We start from the raw sequence: 27,125 nt of genomic DNA on the forward strand, positions 1-27,125 counted from the left end.
TAAACAGAGAGACCGCAGGGCATCATGAACTGCAGATCAGGGTGGCATTGGCAGCGAAGGGATGATGATGGGCGCCCAAAACTTAACACAAATGACATTTTGCAACCTGGGTGACTAGTTATGCAAGATAGTGCTCAGGGCCCCTAGAAGGTGGCACCATTTGCCAAGAGAACTGGGTCAGAAGCAGCCGTGTGGGACTCCCCCATCTCCAGGGGCTCCCCTGCCAGTTGGAGAACCCTGAGGCGGGGGGAGGTTAATAAAACCGTTGCTTCACTGGTGGTGGGGCATAGGCCACCACCTGACCCTCAGAAGTGAAGTAGGTGGCCAACATGTACTGCCTGTTCCTCGCCCCCAGCCAGCCAGTCAGCTGAGCCACAAAGGCTTAGGGAACTGGGCTCTGTGGAGGGCTGCTGCTCTCTTTAGGCTTTGCACTGTTCAGAGATAATGATGAGCCATGACAGATAGGTGTGTGGCTGGAGGCTGGGGAGATCAGAGAATTCCACCCTCTCATTTTACAGATGAGGAGCCTCAGAGCAAAAGGGATTGCTGCAGGGCACGGAGCTAGCTAGCAGTCAGAAGTGAAGACAGACATAGGGGTTGGACGGACTTGGTGTCTTCATGTCCTTTAAGGAGGGGTAACGTGACCACCTGCTCGCCAGAGTTAGGGAAGGCAATCTGGCCTGCTCCCTGTGTGTCTGCAGGGAGATGTCAGTTTGACCCAATCTTTTCATTTAACAGTTGAGGAACCTGAGGTTCAGAGAGGTGAGGTAACTTGTCCAAGATCACATAGAAACTTAGTGACGTTTACTCTATTTCTACTGTATGGATAGTACTCTCTCAGGTTCTCTGTACCATGGCTTTCTTTTCTGAAACTCAAGCTCCATGTGTTCAATAGGATTTGGGATCTGATGCCAAGTGCAAAAGGAAGTAAGGGTGAAATGGAGTAGGTACAGAAATATTGGTCATTCTGGAACCTTTTAAAATGATGTTTGAGGAAATAGGATAAAATGTTAGAAATCAGGACTACAATGTGAAAAACAAAACAAAACCCCAATAGTTACTCTGATGGGTTGAATTGGGTACCACTCAAAAGACAGGTTGAAGTCCTAATCCCCAGTGCCGGTGAATGTGAACTTATTTGGAAGTAAGATCTTTGCACATGTCATCGAGTCAAGAGGAGGTCATTAGGGTGGGCCCCAGGCCAGTGTGACTGGTATCCATATGAGAGGGAAATGTGGACACAGACACACAGGGAAAGTGAAGGCAGAAATGGGAGTGATGCATCTATAACCCTGGGAATGCCACGGACGCCAGCCACCATCAGGAGGTAGGAGAGACGTTCAGAACAGAACCTCCTTCACGGCGGCAGCAGGAGCCAGCCCTGCTGGTACCTACATTTCCAACTTTCAGCTTCCAGAACAGGAGAGAGTACACTTCTGCTGTTTCATCCACCCAGTTTGTGATGCCTATCCCGGGTGCCAGAGAAAGATCGGAGCGTGAGGGATGCTATTCCCGCCTTCCTGAAGCTTGTGTTCTGCTTATCTATTATCTCCCAGAGTCCTCACAATGTCCTGTGAGATAAGGAGCATTCTCTCACAACTTAGAGATAAGGAAACTCACTCTGGGGGTTAGTAACTGGGCCAAGGGCTCCCTTCTGGTTATGGTAAATAAAGCTGGGCCCAGGCTCGGCTCTGTCTGGGGCACGGCCCTGCACTTAACCGTCACTCTGTTCTACCTCATTTACTGCTTGTCGCATGACTGCCAAGATAGACTCCTGGGGGAGAGAAGGGCGGAACAGGCAAGAGTGTGGGTCCCAGAGGCACAGAGTGGGCCCTAAGTCATGTTACAGTCACATAACATATCTCAGCCCCTGGCTTTGAGGGCGCTATTTATAGCTGTGTGGGGGCAGAGACCCCTCACACTCCTGCTCTGTCTCCACAGGCCTCCTGCCTCCTGAGGATGCAGGGGCTCAGGAAGCTTAGTTTGGGTGGAGGAGGTAAAACCCCGGCCCCGGCAGCTAACAGCTCGGCCCTAGTACTCTCACCTGCTTGGAACACGCATACAGTATCAGTGATAACCAGGCAGGGTCACTCTGTGATCCTGGTGGAAAGCGACAGAGACAAGACCTGCTGTAATCCTATGGGAACAGAGAGGCCAGGATGCTCTGTGGCCACAAAACTCAATATCCAGCTGACAGCCAGCACAGGTGACGAGGTTACTGCTGCTTACTAATGCCCACTCTGTGCCGGCTTCATCCCTCCCATCTCCTGGATGAAATCTGAAAGATACCCACTCATCATACTGCCCCCATTTTCTGGCAGCATCAGATGCAGAGCAAATCCTTGCTCTGAACCTTCCCCCCCAATCACCCAGCACAAGCCCGGTCCTCAAATCAGGCCCTTCCAGCTCCCTCTTCCTGAGATGTCCTGGGTTCTCCCTTGCTGCAACAAGTTCATAAAGCTTGACTTTATCCACTGAGAAGTGTGTTCTCAGTGGTCTGTCTGGCTTTAGCAGGTGCATGTCTCACCCCCAGACCAGGAACCCTGGGGGTTGGCAATGAGGGCCACTGGGTGTGGCTCTTGCTGAACCCTCAGCTCTTCAAGTAGCACTTGGCACTGGGCGGGGGAGGGGATCAACCTGCAGGGGCCAAGGGCCCAGGCCAGAAGCCTGTGGAAAGCACGGATGCTCGCATGAGTCTGGAGAGGAGGCCTCCTCCCACCCATGCTGGAGTGGGGCACCTTGGGGAGTTCCTGAACTCTGCTCAGATATAGACGTTTTGCCTCAAGGGCCAACTGCTCAGCACATTTTTCTGAGCGTTGAGATCACTGAAAAAGAAAAGTAGAAATCCCTGGGGTACGGGAGGGGGGCGCTGCGCCATTTCCTGGCAGCAAAGCTATTAAACTTTCAAGTCCTAGTCCTGAGCTGCCTGACGAGCTGGAAGCCGCCCAGCCTCACGCATCCTAGCTACAGCAGTTAGTTCCAGTTAAAGTGTGCTTGGCTAAGGATCAATCACAGTTTCTGACAGTTTTTTTCCAAATTAAGAGAGAGAAGAGGAGAAAAAGGAGGCACATCTTGGTGTTAAAACTCCTCACAGAGAACAGCTCTTGTTGACTATGACTTGGTCTTATCAAACAGTGGACACTCAAACGATATGCCCTCTTAGGGCCGGGGGTCTGAGGCAGGACTGACCCTGGTCTTATAAATGAGGACAACAGGAGGTTTTTCATAATACTTTGGGGTGGAAATAACATTGAGTGGGTCCTGGTGGGGATACTAATTCAAAGGGGGAACTTAATCTCTGCAGGCCTCCGTTTCTTTGTCTATAAAATGGGAGTTATGGGCTGAATTGTGTCCCCCTCAGATTCATATGTTGGAGTCCCAACTCCCATGACCTTAGAACACGGTTGCAGACAGAGCTTTTAAAGAGGTGATTACGTTAAAATGACGCTCTGAGGATGGGGCCCTAATTCAGTTCTACCGGTTATGAGAAAAGGAAATTTGGGCACAGATGTACAGAGGGAAGACCCTGTGAAGACACAGGGAGAGACTGGCCATCGACAAACCAAGGAGAGAGTCCTCAGACAAAAAACACAGCCCTGCTGACACCTCCATCCCAGACTACCAGCCTCCAGTCCCTGAGGGAATAACTTTCGTTGCTGTCAGAGCCAGCTGGCCTGTGGTGCGCTGTTCTGGCTGTCTTTGCAGACTAATTCAGTGGGCATAATCCCATCGTCCCGGGTGACACACACGTTGTTGAATCAAAGGACACAGTGAGTCAAAGTTCTTGTAAATCCTTGTGTCATGCAAAATAAGTGTCGTGCCGGAGGCTTGCAGTTCATAGTGAAAGTGTGGACCGTGTCATGTTCATGAGTCTTGTCACAGTACACGGTTTTGTTAGGAGACAGTAGAGGGGAATCTGTAGAACCCCCTGAGTACCTGTGCCTGCTCCAGGCGGTGGCTGGGATGTGGGTGAAAACCCCAGGAATTCGGGGTTAGTGCCTGGCAGGGCTGGCCTTGGGGGTGGACTTTGCACCGGGGGTCCCTGGGCTCGCCCCCCTCACCTGCAGGTGGTCTGAAATATCACCAGAAGCAATTTGCTTCCCAAGCAAAGCTCCTTAGGGACAGCGACAGTGAACTCCCAAGACGTCCCAGGGCTTCACCTCCTCATCTCGTTTATTCCTCACAACACTGCAGGAAAGAGTTTTCACCTTTACTATGCAGATACACGGAGGCGCTGAGTTAAGAGACATGCCCAGGTCACCTGGGTGGCTCGGTTGGTCGTTAAGCGTCTGCCTTCGGTGCAGGGCGTGATCCCAGCGTTCTGGGATCGAGCCCCACGTCAGGCTCCTCCGCTGGGAGCCTGCTTCTTCCTTTCCCACTCCCTCTGCCTGTGTTCCCTCTCTTGCTGGCTGTCTCTCTCTCTGTCAAATAAATAAATAAAATCTTAAAAAAAAAAAAAAAAAAGACATGCCCAGGTTTCCTTGGCCAGTAACTAATAAGAAATCCAAGTGTGAGATCAGCTTCCTTGTCAGAGCTGGCTGGGAGTGGGCCCGAGGAAGGGACTCTTACATGCCTAGTGGGAATGAAGAGGAAGAAGGTATGGCCCAGTTGCAGGCAGGGGATGATGCTTGGAAGTGCTCTGGGCAGCAGCGCCAGAGAGAGGGCCTGTGAAGGGGTGCATGGAGGGAGGGGGGCATGCAGGGCGGGGTGCTGGTGGGGGCAGGCAGGTGTGGGCACTTAGAATTCAGGTACGGTTCTTTGCCTCTTGTACAACTTTGCTCTGAGTCTCCTGGAGGAGCCTTTCTAACTTCATTTCTCTCTCCATACTGTGGTATTTCCTCTGACTTATTTAGATGGCTATTCACTGGCCCTTGAAAAAGGCAAATAAAAATTACAAGTTGTTTTCTGATAGCAAGTTGGTTTTGTGAAGGAGTTTTCCACTCCCTGTGCTCGGCTTTTCATTACCTGCTGATAACAGCTGAAGTAACTTCTCATTTCTGCTGAATAATGTGTTTGTGACAGTCAGCTCTATTAGCTCGTTTACAACCAGATAAACGAATCTTTATGTGTATTTCCCCAACCAGACAATGATAAGCTAGGTTTTATTTCCCTAAATTGAGTCCTCAACTTCAGTGGATCTGCATAAACCCTCTGAAGGAACACTGGGGACCCTGCGTAACATTCTGCTTGGTTCACCCATTCTTTCGATAATTCCCTGTGAAGAGCCACCACATTTGTTCTCGGCACTTGTGCCAGCTGCCTGGATTAAATTTTAATTTAGTTCTTCTGGAGAGTGTAGCCCACTGTGAGGTCTTTCCTATCGCTCCTATACATGCTTATTTGATTTGTTGGGTTTTCGCTTTGAGAGGAGAGTGTGGAGATGAGTCTTCTTTCCCCCTAGGACATGCCAGTAGCGTCTGTGAGGCTGTGAGGGCTTTGCCTGCCCTGGACCTGGTTAGAATGCCCCCATTCCCGCCCCTGGTTGCTGGCAGGAGTTTTATTTATTACTCCATTTTTTTACAATGCAGGGAAAAAATCCCAACACTGCAAAAAGTATACACCTGCTCCTACTCTTGTCTCCAGTCCTCACTGGAAGAATACTTTGCTACCGCTCCTTGTATATGCTTCCAGACAGTCTGCTCCCCCACATTGCAAAGACCCAAATGGTAGCAGAGCATGCATGGGAGTTTGCAGCCTGCCTTTTTACTCAAAAATATATATACTGGTGCTAATCCCACCTCAGTTTATAATAAGCTTCCTTGTTTTTTGTTTTTTGTTTTTTTTACAGCAGCGGAGGATTCTGCTGTGTTATTTAGCTGTATTGGACATTGAGGTTGTTGCTTGTATTTCAATGTGGTGTGGGATTTTAAGGGAGCTCCCTGACTGGAACTTCAGGGTTCCGATTGAAAACCTTGAGTCTGGTTCCGTATTCAGTCTCGGCTGCCCAACTGTTTGTTGGCTGCCTTTTGGTGTATCGTGGCATGCCCTTTCCGCACTGGGTCTCAGAATAGAGAGGTGAAGGGGACAGAGCAGAGACAGGGAGGCACTTGGTGCTTGGTGGTGAGAATGAAAACTCTTGCATAAATGACGCCACCTAGTCCCGCACACTAAGGAACCTGGCCACACTCTGGCATGGCTTCTGTTGGCCCCAGACCCAGGTCCCTAGCATGAACCTAGCCCCCTTAACATGCTTGTTTGAGAAAGGCCAATGCTGCCAAAAGAATTTCCTGTTCCATTCCAGCTAAAACCTGACAAGAGGCCCCTGACCTCCCTTTTCCTTGGCAGTTATTTTAGGAAACTTGGAATAAATCCCTTATCTGTCCCGTGGAGATATAAATCTACAACCCAGAATCTTTTCTCAAGGACCTGGGAACAATCTGTGAAATGCACACTTCTAGTGAGATATCTTCCTATCTCCCAGCTCGTGTGGGAGGGTCGGATGCTGACTTTGGTGGGCGTCTTCCTCTAATTTGCTCCTGTCATAAAGCTATGAGAAGTGTGTTTCTCCTCTGGATAAGCACCAATTAGCAAACACAGATGGCCTAATCACATAAATCACGCCCTCCCTTAACTTCCTTCAGTTCTTTTCTTTTGGCACACCCAGCATTTAAAAAGCCTTCTGTCTTTTGTTTCAGTGGAGCTGAGCTCAGTCCATACTGAAGTGTCTCTCCCCTACTGCAGTAGTCTGAATAAAATATGTCTTGCTGATCTTAACAAGTGTTCAGTGCAAAATTTCTCTTTGTCAGTTGAGAAATCTGCCCCATGCATAGACTGCTCTGTAGATGGTCAGACTGGATCCTGACTCCGAACCTTTGTCCGTGCCGGATGCAGTCTGAAGTGCCATCTTCTGGCATGTTCTTTGGGTCTCACATTTAGACTCAACCTCCTGGGATACCCTCACTGAGGACCAGTCAATATCCTGCCTCTTCTCTAAACTCCTGCAGCATGGGTGGGTTGAACAACTCATGAATACATGTATGTAAATACAGTCGTTTATGTTACCACTCAATGTCTGTAGCTTCTCATTTATTCAATTCCACAAACTTAATTGGGTATTGATTATGCATGTAGCAATTTACACATATTATTTCATCCATATACCCATATACCCATCACCCAGCTCCAATGGTTACAAATGCATGGCCTGTTTTGTTTCACCTATATCCCCTCACATTTCTACTCTGCCTTGGATTATTTTGAACAAATCCCAAATATCATTATTTCGTCTTCAGATATTTCAGTATGCATTATTAAATTATAAAGATCTGTAAATAACTTTTGGGGCACCTGGGTGGCTCAGTTGGTTAGGCGTCAAGACTCTTGATTTCAGCTCAGGTCATGATTCCAGAGTTCTGGGATCAAGCCTGTGTCAGGCTCCCTGCTCAGCAGAGAGTCTGCTTCTCCATTTGCCTCTCCTCCCACTTGTGCTCCTGCTCTCTCTCTGTCTCCCTCTCAAATAAATAAATACACCTTTTGGTGAAAAATAAATAAATAAATCTTTAACAAAAAAATAACTTTCAAAAATCTAAAAATAACATCTAAACATTAATAACAATTCCTCAAATACCCAGTTTATTTTTCCTCAGTTGTCTATTTTTTACAGTTTGCTTGAATAGTGGCTCAAATAATGTCCATTTCAGTGGGTTGATATGTCAGTTTAATCTCTTTTAATTTATAGGTTTCCCCCTCATCTCCCGATTTGTCCCTTGAAATGTTTGCTTGTTGAAACAATTGGGTATTTAGTTCTATCTTTTTCCACAGTCTGGGTTTTGCTGATTCCAACCCAGTGGCATTATTTCACATGTTCGTCTGACCTCTGTATTTTCTGTGAATTGGTAGTTTTATTTTGAGGCTCAATCACATTCAGTTTTCTTTTTCTTTTTTCTTTTCTGGCAAGACTATGTCATAGATGATGTTGTGTACTCCACCAGGAAGTACACATCTGCTGGTCTTTTTTGATATTAGTAGCCATTTGATGTTTGTTATTGCCTAGATCCATTATTTTATGATAGTTGCAAAGTGGTGATATTTGAGTTCTATTTTAATAATTAATATTAGTTATAAATATAAATAACATAGTTAATAGTTACATTATTTGTTTTTTGGTGTAGTATTTCTATAAAAGGATAATTCCTCCCTTCAGTTCTTCTTTTAAAAAAATGATGATGGATTCTCAGTTCTTATAGGAAAGGCAGGAAAAATTCGTAATTCCTTCTCATTATTTAACAGTTTCAAAATAATGAGTTGGTTCTCCAGCAGACTCTGAGGCAACTAATAAATGGATCTTTTGGTATTATACTGAACTCATTGATTTAAACATATTTAATGTGTTTCAATCCATTGCAGTTAATATTCTTTTTTTTTCTTTTAGTAGTTAATATTCTTATTGATATGTAGCCATCTTTGATTAGTGGGAGCTTATTCAAATTGGCTCCTAAGTCTTTTGACATGATGCTAGCAGTTCTTTGTAGCTTCCTTGGTTTTGGTATGATGAGATGTTTCAGATTCATCTCTTATGCTTCCTTCTCCCAAACCTAGATTCAGCCATATCTCTATAAGGAGCCTCAGTTCTAATGAAAGACGGTAGTTAGTGACAAAGACCTGAGGCTAAAACTGCTCATTGCTACGGGTTGGCAATTGTTGCTAGTTCTTCTCACTGGCTGGAGCTAGAAAATGGGTATACATTTATTTTAGGGTCACATACTCCATGATTTTATACTGATAATTCCAATTCAAATTCAGGATTAGAGAACTGTCACTAAACTTAATCTGCCTTACAAGTGCATCTCCCTTTACCCATACTAAAAGTCCCGATTCTCAGTGACACTCAACAAATTACTCTTTTGCTTTATCCCACAGTACACACATGCCCACACCAGTGTTAGAATAATACGAACAATGCCACCAACAATATAATTACTGAAAGTGACTTAGGATTCTTTTTTCAGTACTCTTTTGTATCCTACTAGAGATGTACAAATTACTGTTGTTTAAAAGTCACTTTTATAATTCTGTAAAATACTTCCATGGTTCCAAAGTCATCTCCTCATAATAAGATAAATTGAAAGAATTCTAGTGTCTATTCCTTTCCCCTCTACCCTACTTCCTCCCTTCTCCTGCAAGTGATCATTTAAAAACATTTGTAGTTGGTTTTTCTAGTTAAAAGTGAATATGTATGTATACATTCATAAACCTTCCTCTTTTTCAGATAAATGGTAGAATGAAATACACACTCTCCCCACGTTGCATTTTAGCTCAACAGTATATCCTGGAGATCATCACTCCATAATACTTACAGAGCCCTTCCTCATTCCTTTTGTGGATGTAGCATTGCTTATTCAGCTAGTCCCCTATTGCTAGGTTTTTGGGTTGTTTCCAGTCTTTTGCCATTATAGATATGATTGAAATGAACAGCCTTATGCATACTTCTTGTTTGTGTTTTTGACAGTGTGTCATCAGGAGAGATTCCTAGACATGGGATTGCTGGATTAAATTACATGTATATAAATGCATATACAGTTTATTTAGATATTGCCAAATTCTTCTCCATAGACACTGTAAAATTTGTCCCCCCATCGGCACTGTGGAATTGGCTGTCTCCCTAGCACTTCACCAATAAAACAGATTGATATACTTTTGGAGTTTTGCCAATCTGATAAGTGAAAATGGTACCTCAGGTAGGTTTTTGTTTTGTTTTGTTCATATTTCTCTTATAATGAGTGAAGTTGAACATCTTTTTATGTAGGTAAGAGCCATTTTCATTTATTTTTATGTTGATTCCCCGTTTATATCTCCAGCCTACTTAACAGTAAAGCACGTTTTTGGCTTTTATTTTAAAACTGCAAATTCTAAATGCTGTTTATAGTTTGTCATTTATCTTTTAGTTTTGCTTGTGGTGTTATTTTGTGATGCAAAATTTAAAAATTTTTGATAATCAAATTTATTGATATTTCCTTAATTGCTTTTAGATTTTGAATTATAGCAAGGAAAACTTCTTTCACACTCAAGTTATACAGGAATTCCTCATGCATTCTACTTGTATGGTTTCCTTCTTTACACTTAAATCTAGGATACATTTGGAATTGATTTAAGGTACAGTGAAGGATGGATCCAGTTTTATTTTCCTTATGATTATCCAGTTGTCTGAATACCATTTATTAAAAAGTCCATCCTTTCCTCCATTGGTTTCAAATGCTGCATTTATCAATGCTAAGTTTCTATATGGGGCAGGGCTTACTTTTAAATTTTATATTTTGTTTCCTTGGTCTTCCCATCTTTTATGTGCAAACATGAAACTGCTTTCTGCGTGAGACTCTCTAGTATGTTGCAATGTCTGGGAGAGATGACCTTTCCCTCCTTGCTCTCCTCTGTCAGTTATTCTTTTCAGCTATTCTTGCTTTTGTGTTTTTACAAATAAAAATTTATAATAAACCCATCTAGTTCTAAAAAACACTATGATATTTTAAAAATTAGTATTGCATTAAATTTATAAATTAGGGAGAACTGATATTTTTCTTGAGTCTATATTCAAGCACATGGTATTTCTTTACATTTGTCCTTTCAAGACAATTTTATTATTGTTTCATGTACATTTTGGACATTTCTTAAGTTTACTTAAAGATATTTTATTTTTTGCTATCATAAAGGAGATGGGTAGCCATTTACATATTAAATGAATATATGTATATGTGTGTGCATATATATATATATTTAGCATATGTCTTTAATGTTATTTTATAACCTGCTACTTTACTAAATTATCTTATTGTATGTTGTACAGTTTTCACACGGATTCTTTTGGGCTTTCCAGAAAGCCCAACATTTTCCCTTTTTCCTCTTCGATCCTTATACCTCCAATTGCTTTATCTTGTCTGGCGTTAACTACTACCTCTGACCAATGTTACATAACAGTAGAGATAGTGGGCATACTTATTTTGTTCTTCATTTCTACAGGAAGTCCTCTAGTATGTCTTTCTTAGCTATTTTATCATGTCAAGAAAGTCTCCAAACATCCTTATTATTCAGGTAAGAAATCAAGATGTAGCAAGATCAGCAAAGAATTTTCTGGGCCCAAGTGTGACCCACGGACTTTCTTGCTTCAGAATCCTGTCTTTGTAGCACATTCCCTATTTTTCATTACCGGGATTCCCCTGTCCTCTACTCTTCAACGTGGCCCTCACATTTTAAGAGATCTTAAGAGATTGGAGAGTGACCCCCAGTGACAGCATTTATTCTCTCCCCTGTCTTCTGTGGCAGACATACTCTACTGTGTTTCTGCACAGATATACTCTACTTAGCAAAGCAAGACCCCGCCCCCCTCCTTCCAGGAAATGAGAAACTACTCTTCTTAGAAAGCAGTTTTGTGACCACCGATATTACTGGACCAAGACCCTTGGGAGCAGCTTCATGCCTCCTTCCCTTCCCCTGCTCCATCAAAAGATTTCTTCCAATTTCATATGTCACTCTCCCTGAGAGGAATTCTCCTGAATACATTTTTTTCTCTGTATAGTTCCATTTCTAATGATACTTTAGTGTCCCTTATAACTTGGCTAACAAAGTAACTACCTTACTGAACTGCTCTGACCAAATGAAGTGCATGTACAGTACTAAGAAATAGATGGGGTGGTTTATCTTGGATAAATGTATTCAGGCTGTTGCAGATACTCCAATAGCTCATGGTTCTATTTCTTTCCCCTTTCAGGGACACCAGGTTGTGAATCATGAACAACGATCCTGTTGCCTTCTTCTTATTCAGGGCTGGTGCTGGGATAGAATTGGGGGGGGGGGGTTAGTTCTTGATTCTTTTTCCTTTTTTTTTTTTTTAAAACCTGCTAGGACTACAGGCTCTGTAGGTGAGAGAGCTGGCCCTCACCTGGATTGCCTGAGTTTCTAGCAGTTTCCCCAAATAGGCTGATCCCCAGAGTCTGGGCTCTCTCTGCAAGGGACAGAAAGAAGAACTGTGAACAGCAAGAAACATTTTCAAATCAGGTCCTTTTAAATTCTAATTCTCTTGCCTTTTAATAATTTTGATTTCCCTTTCCTCCAGCTAACAACCTCTGCTGTCTGAGGTGTAAGCTTCTGTTTTCTCCCATGGAGACCAATAATTTCAGTGGAATCGAAGCCTCCACGTTCCCCTTTCTGTCCCAGGCAGCATATCTCTGGCCTTGGCCTTGGCCTTGGCTTACTCCTTGTGCTTTGAGACTCCACGTCCCTGGCTGCACCTCCTCTGTCCCCACTCTCCTTTTATCTGCAGCTCCAAGGCGGGGAGCTGCCTAATTCCAAGCTTGTGTTTGACCTATTTGAAGATGAAAGGGTCTGACGTTGCCGCCGGAGCTTACTATGAACACCATTCACTTGGCAAGAAAGGTCAGGAGCATTCGGTAAAGCAGGAAAGGGAAAGAACCACTTTCTGCCCAAGCAATGGGCAGGGGCTATGCCCCCCTTGGCCTCCATTGCCATCACCTGGGAGTTCTCCTGTCTGTTTTTACTGCTTAGCATAAGTGTCTGAGAGCTTCTAACACAACTGAGGAGTAGGGAGAAGTTTGGAAGTGAAAAGGAACTTCATATACACTAGCTACATGATTTGTGGGTCCCGGTGCAAAATGAAAATGTGGAGCTCCTTGTTCAAAAGACAGGGGGAAAAGTGCTTTGAAATGTGGTAAAACATAAATAAATAAATAAATAAATAAATAAATAAATAAATAAATAAATAAAGTATGAAGCTTTTGGTTTTTCTCTTGATTTGTCATGGTAATTTTTGCTATTTAATCTTGCACATCCTCAGACACAAGGATACTCAAGGGAGGATATGCAAACTCTCCTAGGCCCCCCAGGGGCCCTACCTCGCTATTTGGGGCACTGTGTGGCCCACCAAATGCTGGGTGACCCTTCCTGTGAGTGACTGCACTGACATGCTTTGTTCCGGTGAGTTGCGGGGAGGAGAGGAATGAAGCCAGGCATTTCCCTTTCCCACTGACTGGCCACTCCAACCCACGGAGGATAGGTAATCCTAAGAGTATTGAACCTCAGTGCCACTCTGTAGGTACCTGGGTCAAGGGTAGATAAAAGGCTTGCCCTTCCCTTCCAGTTGCTGACAAGTGCACTGTGGTGCTGCCAGCCGTGGGTCCATGCCCCACCCCAAGAAGCAAACCTCACCCGGGGTCGGTGACCAGGCCCTTGCTGGAGGTGGGGGTGGGTGGGTGGAGATGAAGAGGAGCTTGGGGTTCCTGGGATCGTGGGACTGGGCAGCAGAGAGCTTTGGATTTCTGGAGCCCAGAAACTCTTAGCACGGCATGGCTGCCTCTAAAGCCCATGTGAGGGGAAGGCAGCCCTTTCTGAAATAAATGAATTGCTGGTAGTCTGTTCTCTAGGTCTAGGTTAGGGGCCCTGGAGCAGGTGGGACCATCCTGCAGTTCTATGGGAACTGGCTGGTTGGTGGGTCTAGGGCTCCATGACAAAGTACCCAGGAAGGCAGTGGGGCCCCCATTCCCCAGTGGGAAAGGTTTTGTTTCTGAGTAGCCAGAAGTTGGGCCTGCCATTTGGGGACAGATAGGGTTTGGGAGGGAGATATCATCTCCTGGCTGTTGGATGAGGAGGATTCTATTAGGGGTGAAGAGAGGAAGAAAGGGTCCAGCTAAGGCCCTGAAGGGGGTCATGGCCTCCAGAGGCAAGTCCCTTGGCCAGAGACCTGGCCCCTAGAGGACTGGCACTCACTCAGGATGGCCTGCAGCATGTGTATAGTACTTCACAGTTCCTATGCTCCCCCCACCAACTTTTTAGAGAAAGAGAGAGCAAGCACGTGTGAATGGGGGGGGGGGCGGGGGGCGGGTAAAGGGAGAGGGAGAGGGAGAATCTTAAATAGGTTCCATGCCCAGTATGGAGCCCAAAGCGGGTCTTGATCTCACGACCCTGAGATCATGACCTGAACTGAAATCAAGAGTCAGATGCTTAACCGACTGAGCCACCCAGGTGCCCTTCTCCAATGCTCCTTTTTGCATCTTATTTCATTTCATGCTCACAGTGACCCTGGGAGGTGCTCATCCATCCATTTTATAGATGGGGAAAGGGAGACATAGAGCAGAGGACTGGCTGGTCCAAGTAAGTGGCAGAGCCAGGATATGAAGCAGGAGCCTGATTCACTGTTGAGTATCAGTCATGTACATGGCTTTAGGTATCTGCAATGCTATGAGTAAAGAAAGTCTTCTAAGCTTTTAACCACTGATTTTACTGGGTACATTACATTCAGTTAACCCCCTTAACAGTCTGCTCAGTAGATGAAGTGATCTCCAAATGGCAAATGTGGAGAAAAGTTGAGAGAACTAACTGACCTGAAGTCACCCAGCTAGTAAGTGGCAAAGCCAACATCTAAATGTAAGTTCACCCGACTCCCAGGTGAACTTCTAGTTTATACCCTTTGTACTCTTCTCACTGTTAGGGAGATCTGGTCTTTCCTAAGTGGGCCTAGAGTGTAAGGGCATAGACAGGCAAGTGACCAGAGGACAGCATGGTAACCACCACCATGGATGTGTGTACAGGCTGTCATGAGACACAGAAGGCACAGGGGAAGCCTTGCAGAGGAGCAGGCTGAGGACATGTGGTGTGTGCAGGGCCTCCCAAGTGGGTAGTGTGGCTAGGACTTAGAGGTGGTTTTATTAAGGCCTTGTAGTCTGAGCCCAGAGTCATATGTTGTGTCCTGTCAGTGATGAGGAGCCCAGACAGGTATTGGGCAGGGACATCATGTAGTCAGATCCCACATGTCCAAAAGATCACACTGCTGACTGGATGGAGAATACTAAGAAGGAGAGCAGGCATCAGCAAAGCCACCTTAAAGCTTTTTGGTGAAGCTGGGAGGGGTGGATAGTGTGGGTCAGTTTTGTAACTACAACAAAGGAAAATTAATGTGCATTTCTCAAATAGGTAGAATTGTTTTTGGCTCTTTTTGGTGGAACAGAGCTTAATATGGCCGGAAGGTGAAGCTGTATGATACAGAAATAACTCCATTTTACAGGTCAGTCTAACTGTATCCTCAAGTCCATGCCTTGAAACAAAAGCAGAAAAAGAGAACTCTGTATTCGTATGAACCATCTGACTTACGGTCAGTGACAAGGAAAATGACTCTCAATTGGGACTCTGACCATCAGTGGCAGGCTTGAATGTCTTGCTGTCCAGCCTTGCCTCTGGCAACAGTGTGTCTGTGCTGTTGTCATGGTGCAGTTTTTGAATCTGTAGTCTACCTGCAGGCAGGAACCACGCAACTTAGATATCTACTGATTTGTTAGAATAGCTGTGGCATTATACTCATTTTACAGATAAGGACACTGAGGCTAAGAGAAGTTGGGCAAGGTGCCCAATCCCCTGTAGCTAGCTGGAGCCAGACCATGTCAGTATCTGTTGAATATGGACTAAGTTTTGTGTCCATACTTTCTTTTTTTTTTTTTTAAGATTTTATTTATTTATGTGACAGAGAGACAGCCAGTGAGAGAGGGAACACAGCAGGGGGAGTGGGAGAGGAAGAAGCAGGCTCCCAGCGGAGGAGCCCGATGTGGGACTCGATCCCGGAAAGCCGGGATCACGCCCTGAGCCGAAGGCAGACGCTTAACGACTGCGCTACCCAGGCGCCCCTGTGTCCATACTTTCTGACTTAGAAATTGGGGTGCCTGACTTCTCGTGAAAAGTGTGCATGGCATTTTAATGCAAGAAATTGTCCTGCAGATGCTGAAATATTGGAATACCTAGGGATGGTCTGCTGGCTTATAGGACACAAATATTTGGAATCAGGACCGCTGGGAGAATCCGGGAGGGATGGCTGTCTTAGATTTGACAGCTTTAAGCCCCAGGCTGCTCTAAAATGGCTCTCCCTTCCAGTCCAGATGGATGTAAGCAGAACAAACAGCTCCAGAGGAAAGCCAAGAGGACAGTGTTGTACATCACATGTCCTGAGCTGATAGTCAGCCACTGATTGATGATGAAGGAGAAGCGTTCTAGGATGAAATGGGAGGCAGGAGGGGAAACGGGGAGCCTCTGAGTATGCCTGCACTGCGTTACCCAGCCACACACAAATGGAAGTTTGTGATCTCTGCTTGGGGAGTGCATGCTGGGCCTTAGGGTACAAGGGGTCCAAGCTGGCAGTTCCTGACAGCACTGGAGGCTGATGTAGCTCAGAGGGATCCGAAGGCCAGCATTTGTCAGGTGGAGGTGGGGGAGGGAAGGGAGGGGAGAAGCCAGCTACCCGCAGAGAACTGATGAGACGTGCAATGCTGGCTGGAGTAGTGGTGGTGGTACCTGCAGGCCAGACATGACAGATGAGCTCAGCCCTCTGCAGAAATCACCCTGGAAAGCATATCCTGACCAAGCAAGGGAGAAAGATGAAACCTCTGTGTCCTGCCCTGTCCAATAAGATAGCACTGGCCACATGTGGCTAATGAAATGAAATAAAATAAAAATAAAGATAAAAATTCAAATTCAATTCCTCAGTCTTATTAGCCACGTTTCACGTGCTCAATAGTCATATGTGGCTGGTGGCTACCAGACAGGACGGTATGGATATAGGACATTTCAATCACTGCAGAAAGTTCTATTGCAGTGTAAACTATTTCACTAATATTTTAAATATTATCTGTTGAAATAACATTTAAAATATACTGACTTAAGTAAGATATGCTAATATGAACTTCACCTGTTTCTTTTTACCTTTTTTACTGTGGGTAATAGAAACCTGTCAATTACCATGTGGCTCATATTTCTATTGGACGTTACTGCAGCAGATGGATATAGGAACACACCGCCATTTATCCTTGTTTTTTTTTTTTTTTAAAGATTTTATTTATTTATGTGACAGAGAGACAGCCAGCGAGAGAGGGAACACAGCAGGCGAGTGAGAGAGGAAGAAGCAGGCTCCCAGCAGAGAAGCCCGATGTGGGACTCAATCCCGGAACGCCGGGATCACGCCCTGAGCCGAAGGCAGATGCTTTAACAACTGCACTACCCAGGCGCCCCTATCCTTGTTTTTGATGCCACATCCATTCGATGGTGTTCCATTTGATGATGGCTGTAAAAACCCTTTCTTAATACAAAGGTTACAGAGCCAGCCCAGGGTAATGGGACAAATGCAAGCTTTGGAACTGGAACAATTCAGGCTCAAAGCTCAGCATCCCTACAGGCTGCATGATCTTGGACAAATTACATAATTCCTTTGTGCCTCCGTTTTCTCCTCTGAAAAATGCAATCAGTGAATGAGCCCCTGCATAGCATTGCTTTGAACATAGGAGATGGTGCATGTACAGGGATTATTGTGGGCCTGGCCCCTAGTCTACCTCAGTAAATGGTAGCTGTCATTACTGTTTTCATTGTCATTAGTATTTTTTAGCAGGAAAGGATGAGAGGTTATGGTCTGTTTCTTTGGTCTCAGACCATTCACTCCCCTGTCCCGCCTCAGCATTCTTGCTGTTTGATAATGACCCCTCAGCAGCTGTCAGCACCCTCTCCTGGCCCTATGCAAAACCCTTGGGCATGGCCCAGGCACTCACCTGCTGGCAGCTGCTAGCCCAGGAGGCCCTGAGGGCACCCCAGCTTTCTGAGCGTGTGGCCTTGCTCTCCAGGTGCATCCGCAGTTGTGCCTCCAGCTCCTGGCTGATGTTCTCGAGGGCATGAACCTTGGCCATGTATTCCACCAGGCAACCCCCCAGGTCTTCAACGGTACTGAGGTTCCTCTCCAGACCTGGAGCTGGTGCTGTGGCCAGACCTGAGCTCCGCAGGCCCTGCAGGAAAACACTGCTGATGCCCAGGGCCCGGCGTGTCACTCGGGTGCCCAGGCCACTTGTGTACCCACTGGGCGCCATCCCTACATAGACTCTGGGGGCTCGGATGAGACCACCCATGGGATTGGTCCTGGAGGCTGGGGGGCTATCCAGGGAGGACGATGACCATGTTCCCCCAAAGGATGCCCTATGCCTCTGGAGGGGCATGCTGGAGCTGGCCCCGGTGGGCATGTCCACCACCACCCGCCTTGTGCTCATCTCCCTTTCTGCCTCTTCTCTGCCTAGTGGGTTTACAGAGCCTAGTGGCTTTACAGAGCCTAGTGGCTTTTGGTTTCCAGTCCCAGTGTCCCTATGGCCCGGCTGTGGGCCTCTCTGGAAGCTCCCCTATTCCCAGGGCTGCTTTGTCTGCTGTTTTCCATGAGCTTCCACCATTCACCAAGCTGAAAGAGAAACGGTCCCTGCCCAGGGCTGCGTGCAGAAAGGCACTCATGCATTCTCTGCAAGGTCATGTGTCTGACTTCCCAGATTTTTCCGCTGGTGGTGGGGGAGGCTGGATCAGCGCAGGCTGTGGAGGTGGCTCATCTGGGTCTGTGTATTTTACTACCTAAGAGAGGGCAAAGAAGGCATTAAGCAGCCCCATTTCACAGATGAATGAACTGAGGCTTAGAGACCTCAAATCACAAGTGTAGTGAGTGGCTGACCCAGAACCGAATCCACGTGCTCCAGGGCTGATTTCAGAGCTTTCTACATCCTTATGTATGCTGTGTATGTGAATGTGCAAGCATGTCCACACAGGTAACAGACGATGTTAATGGATGTGAACCCCCCATGGTAGGAGGCAGCCCCATGAACTCAAGAGAAACAAATGAAGCCTGTTGCTTCCCTCACCCTCCCTCAGTCCTAGCAGCTGCTTCAGGTCCTTCTGTGGCATTTTTCTTACCTCAAACACTGCTGTTATCAGCTGCTTGACCTTGGCCATGTTGCTCCACTTCTCTGGACCTTAATTCCCATACACTGGCCTGAGCTTTCTCTAATGCACTAGATAAGGGATCCTGGGCCAATTCAGGTCCCACACATGTTGGGCACCTATTATGCTGTAGCTGTTCCGTATACTTCTGTTTCTTCATTTGCCAGAAAACTAATAAATAAGAACAAAGAGACGGTTTTTCAGTAAGCTCTTTAAGGGTGCTTCAAGTTAGGATTTGATGTCACCCCCTGGGTTTTAATTCCTACTGTCAGCATTTACTAAGGCATGTTGTTATGGTCACATCTCGAATATTTTTCCAGGTCTAGAAAAAATTCTTCTGTGATAACAAAATGGACCTAAAACCCACTGCACTTAAGTTTTACACTACAGAAACCAAGTAGCCAAAACCCAGAGCTGGATATTTATCCCAAATCCTGCAACATGGGAACATCCTCAAGCGAAAGAAGGGGAAAGGAGTCAACTTCTAGTACATATTGAATCCATCTTAGTGTTGTATATAGTTCCCATACTTTATTTCATTGAATTCTCAATTCAACCTTAGGAGGTAGATAGATGGTTGACATGAACTACTATTTGAGCTGCACACTGCACAACTTCAGAAATATCATCACATGTCAAATGATGGGTTATTAACTCCTTATGTGATGAGGACCCTGAAAGCTCCTATGACTTGTCCAAGGTCCCCTGTCCAGAAAGTAGCAGAGCTGAGATGAGAAGGACTCTTCTGACTCATAGTCCAGTGACTTATCTAACACCCCCTCTGTCTCCCAACACCTAGAGACCTAGGGTACTATCCAAAGTCACACAAGCAGAGTTCAAAACTACGATTACCTACTAGAATATTCTATGTGCTCTTCCTTGCTGATTAAGATACCACAACTTCTTTTCCCCCTTCTACTTTGTCTATTTGAGATGACACAAAAGATACTTTATAAATATCAATGTTGGTTATATGATTAACAGATTAAGGAAATAACTTGATCAAGTAAAAGCTGACAGTGTCCCTTATTTATTTAGACGTCCACCTCTGGTACACCCTGTAGGGCCCATGGCACCCACCAGACTGTTATAATAACATACTCCTAACACTGGGTCTCGAGGAGCTGTAGGAATTCCAGGGTGTATCATCCAAGGCTAAATGAAGGGTTCAAGATATCAAGTTGTTTGCACAGGTGTCATGTTTACAAACTGTTATTCTCTACAGAATGATAACTCTCAGTGGCCAGGTTAACTCCACCTTTCTCTGACCCAAAGATATGTACAGCAAAACCCCCAGCCCCGGGGAGGAAGAGGAGAGAGAAGGGATGTACCCAGTAAACATCAATGTTTCCAAAGACCTAAAGACAGATGATTCTCTTGCATGTTCTAAAGGATTTGTATAATCAAATGATGGATTGCTAATCCTATTAGGTCATTACACTAATAAAACCCAACTTACTGTTAAAATAGATTTAAAAATACAGATGAACATTAAGCAGTGTTGGTCCTTAAGGAAGACTTAAACGTTATTTTAAAATGAAAAGAATGCGGGATGCCTGGGTGGCGCCGTCGTTAAGCATCTGCCTTCCGCTCAGGGCGTGATCCCAGCGTTCTGGGATCGAGTCCCACATCAGGCTCCTCTGCTAGGAGCCTGCTTCTTCCTCTCCCACTCCCCCTGCTTCTGTTCTCTCTCTCGCTGGCTGTCTCTATCTATCAAATAAATAAATAAAATCTTTAAAATGAAAAGAATGCAAAATGTATTAGCAACTTAATCCTCTGGCTAATAAAATAAGTTTATTTATATATACATGGTAGTTGAATTCTGTGGATAAGGAAAAATAGGTCATACATCCACACACACATATATATATATAACATATGTATCTTTGATTACATATATTATATATAATTTTACTTTACAGATTTCTTTATATACGCACACACATTGCTATAGTAAATGCAATAGCTGACAGAAATATAAGGTTAAAAGGTCAGACAGCAGCACACTGGCAAATGAATCTCAGAGCAACATTTAACCTGGTTCCTTGTGGGTTGAAGAGTCTTTAAAGATTTAGAGACAACCACCAAACTCATGTTAAGTAGATCCATATAACATTGAGAACACACATTTTCGAAGGCCATCTTTTTTTTTTTTTATAAAGGAAATGTAGGAAGAAAGGAAAAAGTTATGATAAAAAGACCACAGTAACAACACGAACATATGAATCAACATTCAAGTCAATTCCCAATCTGACTATAAGAACATCTATATTCAAAATATACTATCAAACTAATTTTCTTTTAAAGAGAGAGTCAAAGCAGTTCTCTTCTCTCCCCACCACTATCTATTAGGAAAAAAAGTAAGAAGCAGCCACCTGTGGAAGCCCCTGGTGCGTCTGTGGGTCTGACCCCTCCTGAGTGTGGGCTGGGGGAGGCAGCTGGCCGGCCACCAGAGAAGGCAGCCGTGCAGGGGAGACTGGGAAATGAGCGCTGGGTGGCAAGCCCATCTGCGGACCGACAAGCAGGTGTGCAGCGCCAAGGAGGGATATAATGATGTCTTCTCCCAAGCAATCCACTTTGGCAATCTTGTTTTTGTAAGATTGCAGGAGGGTTTAGAGAAGTACAGCTCCACACTTCAAGGCTTCTTACATAAGCATGTTCCTCAGAGGCACAGTGCAATGCCTTTTGAGTAAACAAAGCTGAACCCCAATAAACATTTGAGCCTTGAAGAAGGCAAGCATTCCCAAGCTCCAGGGTTAGGATCCACATCTAAACCATCTCCAGAGAAAGGCACAAGTTTGAAAGCAGATGTGGGTGTTGGAGAGGATGCAGGAATGTGCTTAAGGAAGGGCCTTTTTTGTCCGCCAGGGCAAGGCAGTCCTGTTGTCAGCACAGTGGAATCTCCCTGTTGTGCGATGTTAGGGGGATGTGGCCTTGGGATGCCTGATGTCCTCCACAAACTCCTGATGGCTGCGTGCTCCTGCCTGCTGTCCTGAGCTCAGATGGAATTAGCCTTGACAGCCAATGGTGCCACTGTGCGGGTGCAGGATACTCATCCACGGGGCTGATGAGATGGTCCCTCTTCCTGCTCTGCGTGTAAGTCTGCTGCTTCTCCCTAGGCGGCCCAGTTGCCTTCACTGCTGTGCATAAGGAGGGGGAGGAAATGGGGTCCCACTCATTCAAGAAGAACCAGAACTTTAAGAAGCGCTCAAAGGGCCGTGCTCTTGACCATTTTAACATTTCACTTCTATGGGTCTATCTCTTCCCTCACCTGCCTGGGGCTGCTGGAACCCCCAAATGCTCAAGGACAGTTATTAAGAGAAGCAATCAATGCAACTGCTTTGCTTAGAAATACCTTTATTTTATAAAGCCACAGATCATTCTGTAAAGTTTTTTTTTAAACCACACTTATAAAAAAGATGTTGACAATTCTTAGGGAAAAAAAGCTGAAAATGTTTCTTATTAAGTCAGGGTTACACAAAGATTATATTTATAATATATATGTGTATATTTATAATTTAGAGACGAAAGGTAGGGAACAGCAAAGCAAGGGCTGCTGCGGTTAGATCTCCGATACTTGATCATTTCCCACAAACAGTGTTTCTTGGCAGAAGGGGTTGACAAGGACCATCCCAGTGTCTCTATAGTCACCATTGGCTGGGGATCGGGGCTCCGAGAGCTGGTCCTGGGAGGAGAGAGGGAGGAGATGTATGTACTTGGAGCGTTCAGGTGGTGGCCATTCATAAAGAAACACACACACGAGGACATCCATTTCCACATGGGATTGCTCGGTAAACATTTTCATCGTCCTCACTGCCAATGCTGAAGTGCAAAGCCCTCTCTGCTCTTCTTTCAGATTTTTATAGCAGCTTCTTGAAAAGATTTCCTGCTCCCTGAATGAATCCCAGCTCTGGTTGCCAGAGATGGCATTGCTCTCCATGTAGAAGTCTGAGAGGGCTTGCCGCACGCAACACACAGCACATGGCTCACTGCCCTCATGGGCAAAACTGGGTCTATGTGGGCCCCAGACTCTCCTTCCTGCCTCTTTCTCACAGATCTCTGGGAGACATGGTGGTTTTTCCTCCCTGTATGTTCACACCCTATACTTCTCACCTCTTTCCTCTCCTACCACCTCCCTGTCTCTGAGCCTTCAAGGGCTCATTCTTCCCCCTCCTGAATCCTCCCAGAGCCTGGTCAGAATCATTCCCCCACTTCTTGTAGCACTAGATGTGCTGAGGCGAACGGATATGAATCTCTATGTGATAGTAGGTGGTAAGTGAAAAATTTGGTCTGTCTGTACAGCCCCAGAAATGGAAAAGCCTAGAGATAGGTAATTCACTGATCAGGTCATCTGAATGGTTTTGGTCTCAACTAACAAGGACTGCAAGCATTTGTAGTCCACTAAATGTCTGTACTCAGACTCAGGCCCAGGTATTAATTTAGGGAAAAAAAAGTCATAGCTTGTTTCAATTCTAAAAAACTGACATCTCAGAACCTGTAGGCTATTTCAGGGCAAAGACTCAGTAATATGCCAAGGTAGAACTGGCTTAAGCCGGACTTGCTTAGATGTCTTCACTTGCAGAAAATACAATTAATTCTCTGAAGTTTATTTTAAGCAAAACATGTATAATTTTTAAGGAGTACATATTGTCTTACAGATAATAAGGAGAGAAAGGAAGAAAGGCCATTTGTTGGTGAAATGTCTTTTCAGAAGATAAAAATTTTCTTCAATGTCTGGAATTGACTAAGTGTCCATCTGAGAGGGGTGGACATGGGGTCAGCCCTCTAAGTAAGGAAAACTGAGCATCCCCTTTCTCCACTGGGCTTTGGGTTGAGCTGTGGAGGGAAATTTTGGAGGCCAAGATCTGGCATGTCATTTTATAGTTCTTACAAAGCCAAGTGTTCACCAAGAGTGAACCATGTGGACACTTCCTGCAGTGTAAAAAAGAAAGTAACTTAGGACATAACAGACAAGGGTAAAGAAAAAAAGAGAGAGGAGGAGGAAGGGAAGGAAGGGGGGAAAAAAATTTCCAGGCACCTTTTGGGCATCACAATTTTGCCTATACAGTCTGGATTTGTGTTTTGCTGCTTTCATCAACCCAGAAGGGGAGCAGGGCACCAGAAAAACTTGCTTAGGCAAAGCACTTGGCAGCCACCAAACTTGGCAGCTACAGGGCAGGCGGTGAGCGCAGCCCCAGGCTGTGGAGTGCAGGGCAGACGCCCTGTGACCGCATGACCGCTCTATGGGTGGTCCACAGGGCCTGCTGGGCCCAGAGAGTTGGAACAAATTGTAACATTACTCTAAATAAAGCAGAATGAGGGCAGCAGACCTGCTGGGAGGGAAACAGTGATATAACTCATTCTGAAGCCAAACTGACCTTTCTGCTGCTGGTTCTCCTGCAACTTCCTGACCTGGGATGGTGACTGCTGGTGGTAGCCTCAACCAGAACCTCTGCTTTTGTCTGATGGCAGCCCCAGTGCTCCGGGCTGGAATGACTACCTGGGATGCTGCATAAGCAGGGTCTTTTCTATAGTAAGCTCACAGACACTGTCCTTTGGCTTTGGTTTTCATTTACCAATTTCCAAAGAGAATATGAAAAATTTAGAGTTCAGAGATTCACAGCCCATACTCAAAGTGTGCCAGCCCTTTTGCCAACTTACCCATTTTTTCACTCACTAGAATATTTCTCAGGAACACTTTTTAAAACATTTTTATTTTTTATTGAAGTGTAGTTGACATACAATATTATATTAGTTTCAGGGGTATAACACAGTGATTTGACAATTATGTACATTATGAAATGCTCACCACAATAAGTGTAGTTACTAATTTTTCTATGCAAGATGTACACTGACCACACTAAAGGTCAATGCTTTCATGAAGCCTGTTGCTCTGTCCTTCAGTTCAACATTTTTATTAGGTGTCCACTGTGTATTAGGTTTTGGGCTAGGTGATGGGTCAATCGTGAATAAAACTTCATGCATGCGATAAACATTTACCAAGTACCCACCATGTTCTGGGCACTGTTCTAGGTGCTAGGGATAGAGCAGTGAGCAGAACAAATGAGGCTCCTGCCCTCAGGAGCTTATATTCTAGTAGGATAGACAGATAACAGGCCAGTCAATAGAGAATGATGCAATGTCAGGTGGTGAGAAGTGCTCTGAAGAAAAATAAAGCAGAAAACCATGGGGGTGGAGGGTGGGCTTCTTCTGTATAGAGAAGTCAGGGAAAGCTTCCCTAAAGAGGCAGCACTGGAACAGAGACCTGAAGGAAGTGAGGGATGGAACCAGGAAAAGAGCATTTTACATAGGTGTGAGAGCAATCTTGTGTTGTTGGAAGGACTGTATGAGGAAGAGCCAAAGGCAGGTGTGGCTCAAGAGTGTGGTCAATGCGAAGTCTGGCAGGAGGGGCCAGGGAGGTAGGCAGGGGCCAGCCTATGAAGGGTCTCTTAAGAGGAATCTGGATTTTGCTCAAAGTGTGAAGAGGAGCCATTTAACGGTTGGGAGCCATGGCAGACATGAAGTCCTTCCCTTGAGAAGATCATCTGGTTACCATGTGGAGGACACAGTGCAGGAGGCAAGATGGTAGCAGAGACCTTGTTTTCAGAAGTTACTGCAGCAATCCATGATTTGAGGGAGGCAGCAGTGCAGGTGGTGAAAAGTACTCCTATATAGGAAGGACCAAGGAGATCTGCTGACAGACTGGATGTGCGGTGTGTAAGAGGAAAAGACAACTGGCAGTGCCACCTATGTAATGAGAAACACCAGGGAACTTCTGGGTGTTTGGGTGGGGAGGGGAAGTCAACAGTTCAATCTTAGGCATGTTGAATTTGAGATGCCCGTTAGACATGCATGGCAGTAGCTGGGCACATGAGTCTAGAGTGCAGGGGAAATGTCAAGGCCAGAGATGGAAATTGCAGAGATAGTATTTAAAGTCATGAAACTAAGTAGAGAGAGAAAAGAAGCAGTGGGAAGACTAAGCCCAGGCACTGCAGTGATTAGAGGCTGGCCAAAGGACCCAAAGGACTGGGAGTCAATGAAGGAGACTGAGAAGGAGTTGCTGAGAGGTGGGGGAGAGACAGGACAGGATGGGGTGAAGACAGAGAAACTTTCTGAGGAGGAAATGACTGATGGTGCTGATGCTGCTGGTAGTCTGAGTAAGAGGAATGCTTAGAACTGACCCCTGGGTTTCTCAGTGTGGAAGCAACTGGGTATTCTAGTTGGGGAGTGAAATATTAAACAAATATCAGACCAGCAGCTACATCATTACAACTCCGGTAAGTGCCATGAAGGAAAAGCATAAGGAGCTGAGACTGCATGATAGGAGAGCAGAGCCCAGCCTGGGAGATGAGGGAAGGCCTCTCTGAGGAAGTGACAGTTAGACTGGGCCGGAACTATGGGTGAAGGAGTGCTGGGGAGGGACAGAACATATTCCAGCAGAAGGAACAGTCATGCACAGCACTAGAATGGGATGTAACTTGGTGTCATAAAGAAGTGAAAGGACATCTGGTGTGGCTGGAGCTCAGCAGATGAGAGGGAGAGTGGCACAATGTGAGGCTGGACAGTTGGGCCAAGTCCACCTCATGGGCCCTGCAGAAGACTGTGAACTTTAACTTAAGAGCATCAAGATAATTACTGAAGTGTTTGAGTCTGGCAGTGATGTGATCACATTTATGTTTATAAAAGCCCACCCTGGCTGCTGTGGGGATGGATCTGCAGGGAAAAAGGGGACTCTCTCCAGAAGAACTCTTCTCTGCTCTCACTGTGTTTACTCAGATGTCTGCCATCTTTCTCCTGGGCCATCTCAACTGCATCCCAGCTGGCCTACTTATTTTGAGTCTGTCTTCCTGCCTGTCCTCCCATCCATTCATCCATCCATTAAACCACCCTTCCTCTCCTTCCTATCCATTCACTAATCACGTATAGAGTACCTTCACCAGGCCGTCAGCACAATCTTTCTAAAACTAGGTGATACAAAACTCAAAACTTTCAATGACCCTCCACTGCCCAAGACTGAAGTATAAACTCCATTCAAGCCCTTTCAAGCCCACACCTAATCGATCTACCTTTCCTGCTGTGCTCTGGCCTCTGCCCTACCTTCTGTGTGATTGTAGAAGGAGCACCTGGTCAAAGCCTAGCTCTCTCACTGGCCAGATGGGTATTTTGGGCAACACTTCCTGACCCAAAGTATTCTTTTCTCCCATTCCCACCTTTACTCAGGTTACTTCCTTTGCTGGAATACCTGTCAAAATCCACTTATCCTTCCTAACCACCACTGCGAAGGCTTTCTTCTCCTAGGTTTCTACAGCTCTCTGCAAATATTCTTGTATCTCCCCTAGTTTGTTTGCTTTTGAATGAAACTTGGGGCTCATACCTCAACCACATCTTGGAATATGGGCCCC

At 45.4% G+C, this 27,125-nt stretch overlaps 2 protein-coding genes across 9 annotated transcripts in view; both read right to left on the reverse strand.

The window, feature by feature from the left end:
- Positions 1–18,014, reverse strand: part of BFSP2 (beaded filament structural protein 2) — a 58,557-nt gene extending 40,543 nt beyond the window's left edge. The window contains exon 1 of the mRNA XM_044383551.2: positions 17,526–18,014. Within this exon, the coding sequence (XP_044239486.1) occupies positions 17,526–18,014 (489 nt within the window). The remainder of the gene's footprint in view (positions 1–17,525) is intronic.
- A 4,049-nt stretch (positions 18,015–22,063) lies between these two features.
- Positions 22,064–27,125, reverse strand: part of TMEM108 (transmembrane protein 108) — a 658,034-nt gene continuing 652,972 nt past the window's right edge. For all 8 annotated transcript variants that reach the window (XM_057315897.1, XM_057315896.1, XM_057315902.1 and 5 more), the window contains one exon: positions 22,064–22,408. In XM_057315897.1, coding sequence (XP_057171880.1) covers positions 22,286–22,408 — 123 coding nt within the window. In that variant the 3' untranslated portion in view covers positions 22,064–22,285. The remainder of the gene's footprint in view (positions 22,409–27,125) is intronic.

The sequence above is a fragment of the Ursus arctos genome, unplaced genomic scaffold, assembly GCF_023065955.2.
Source record: "Ursus arctos isolate Adak ecotype North America unplaced genomic scaffold, UrsArc2.0 scaffold_20, whole genome shotgun sequence".
Lineage (NCBI taxonomy): Eukaryota > Metazoa > Chordata > Mammalia > Carnivora > Ursidae > Ursus > Ursus arctos.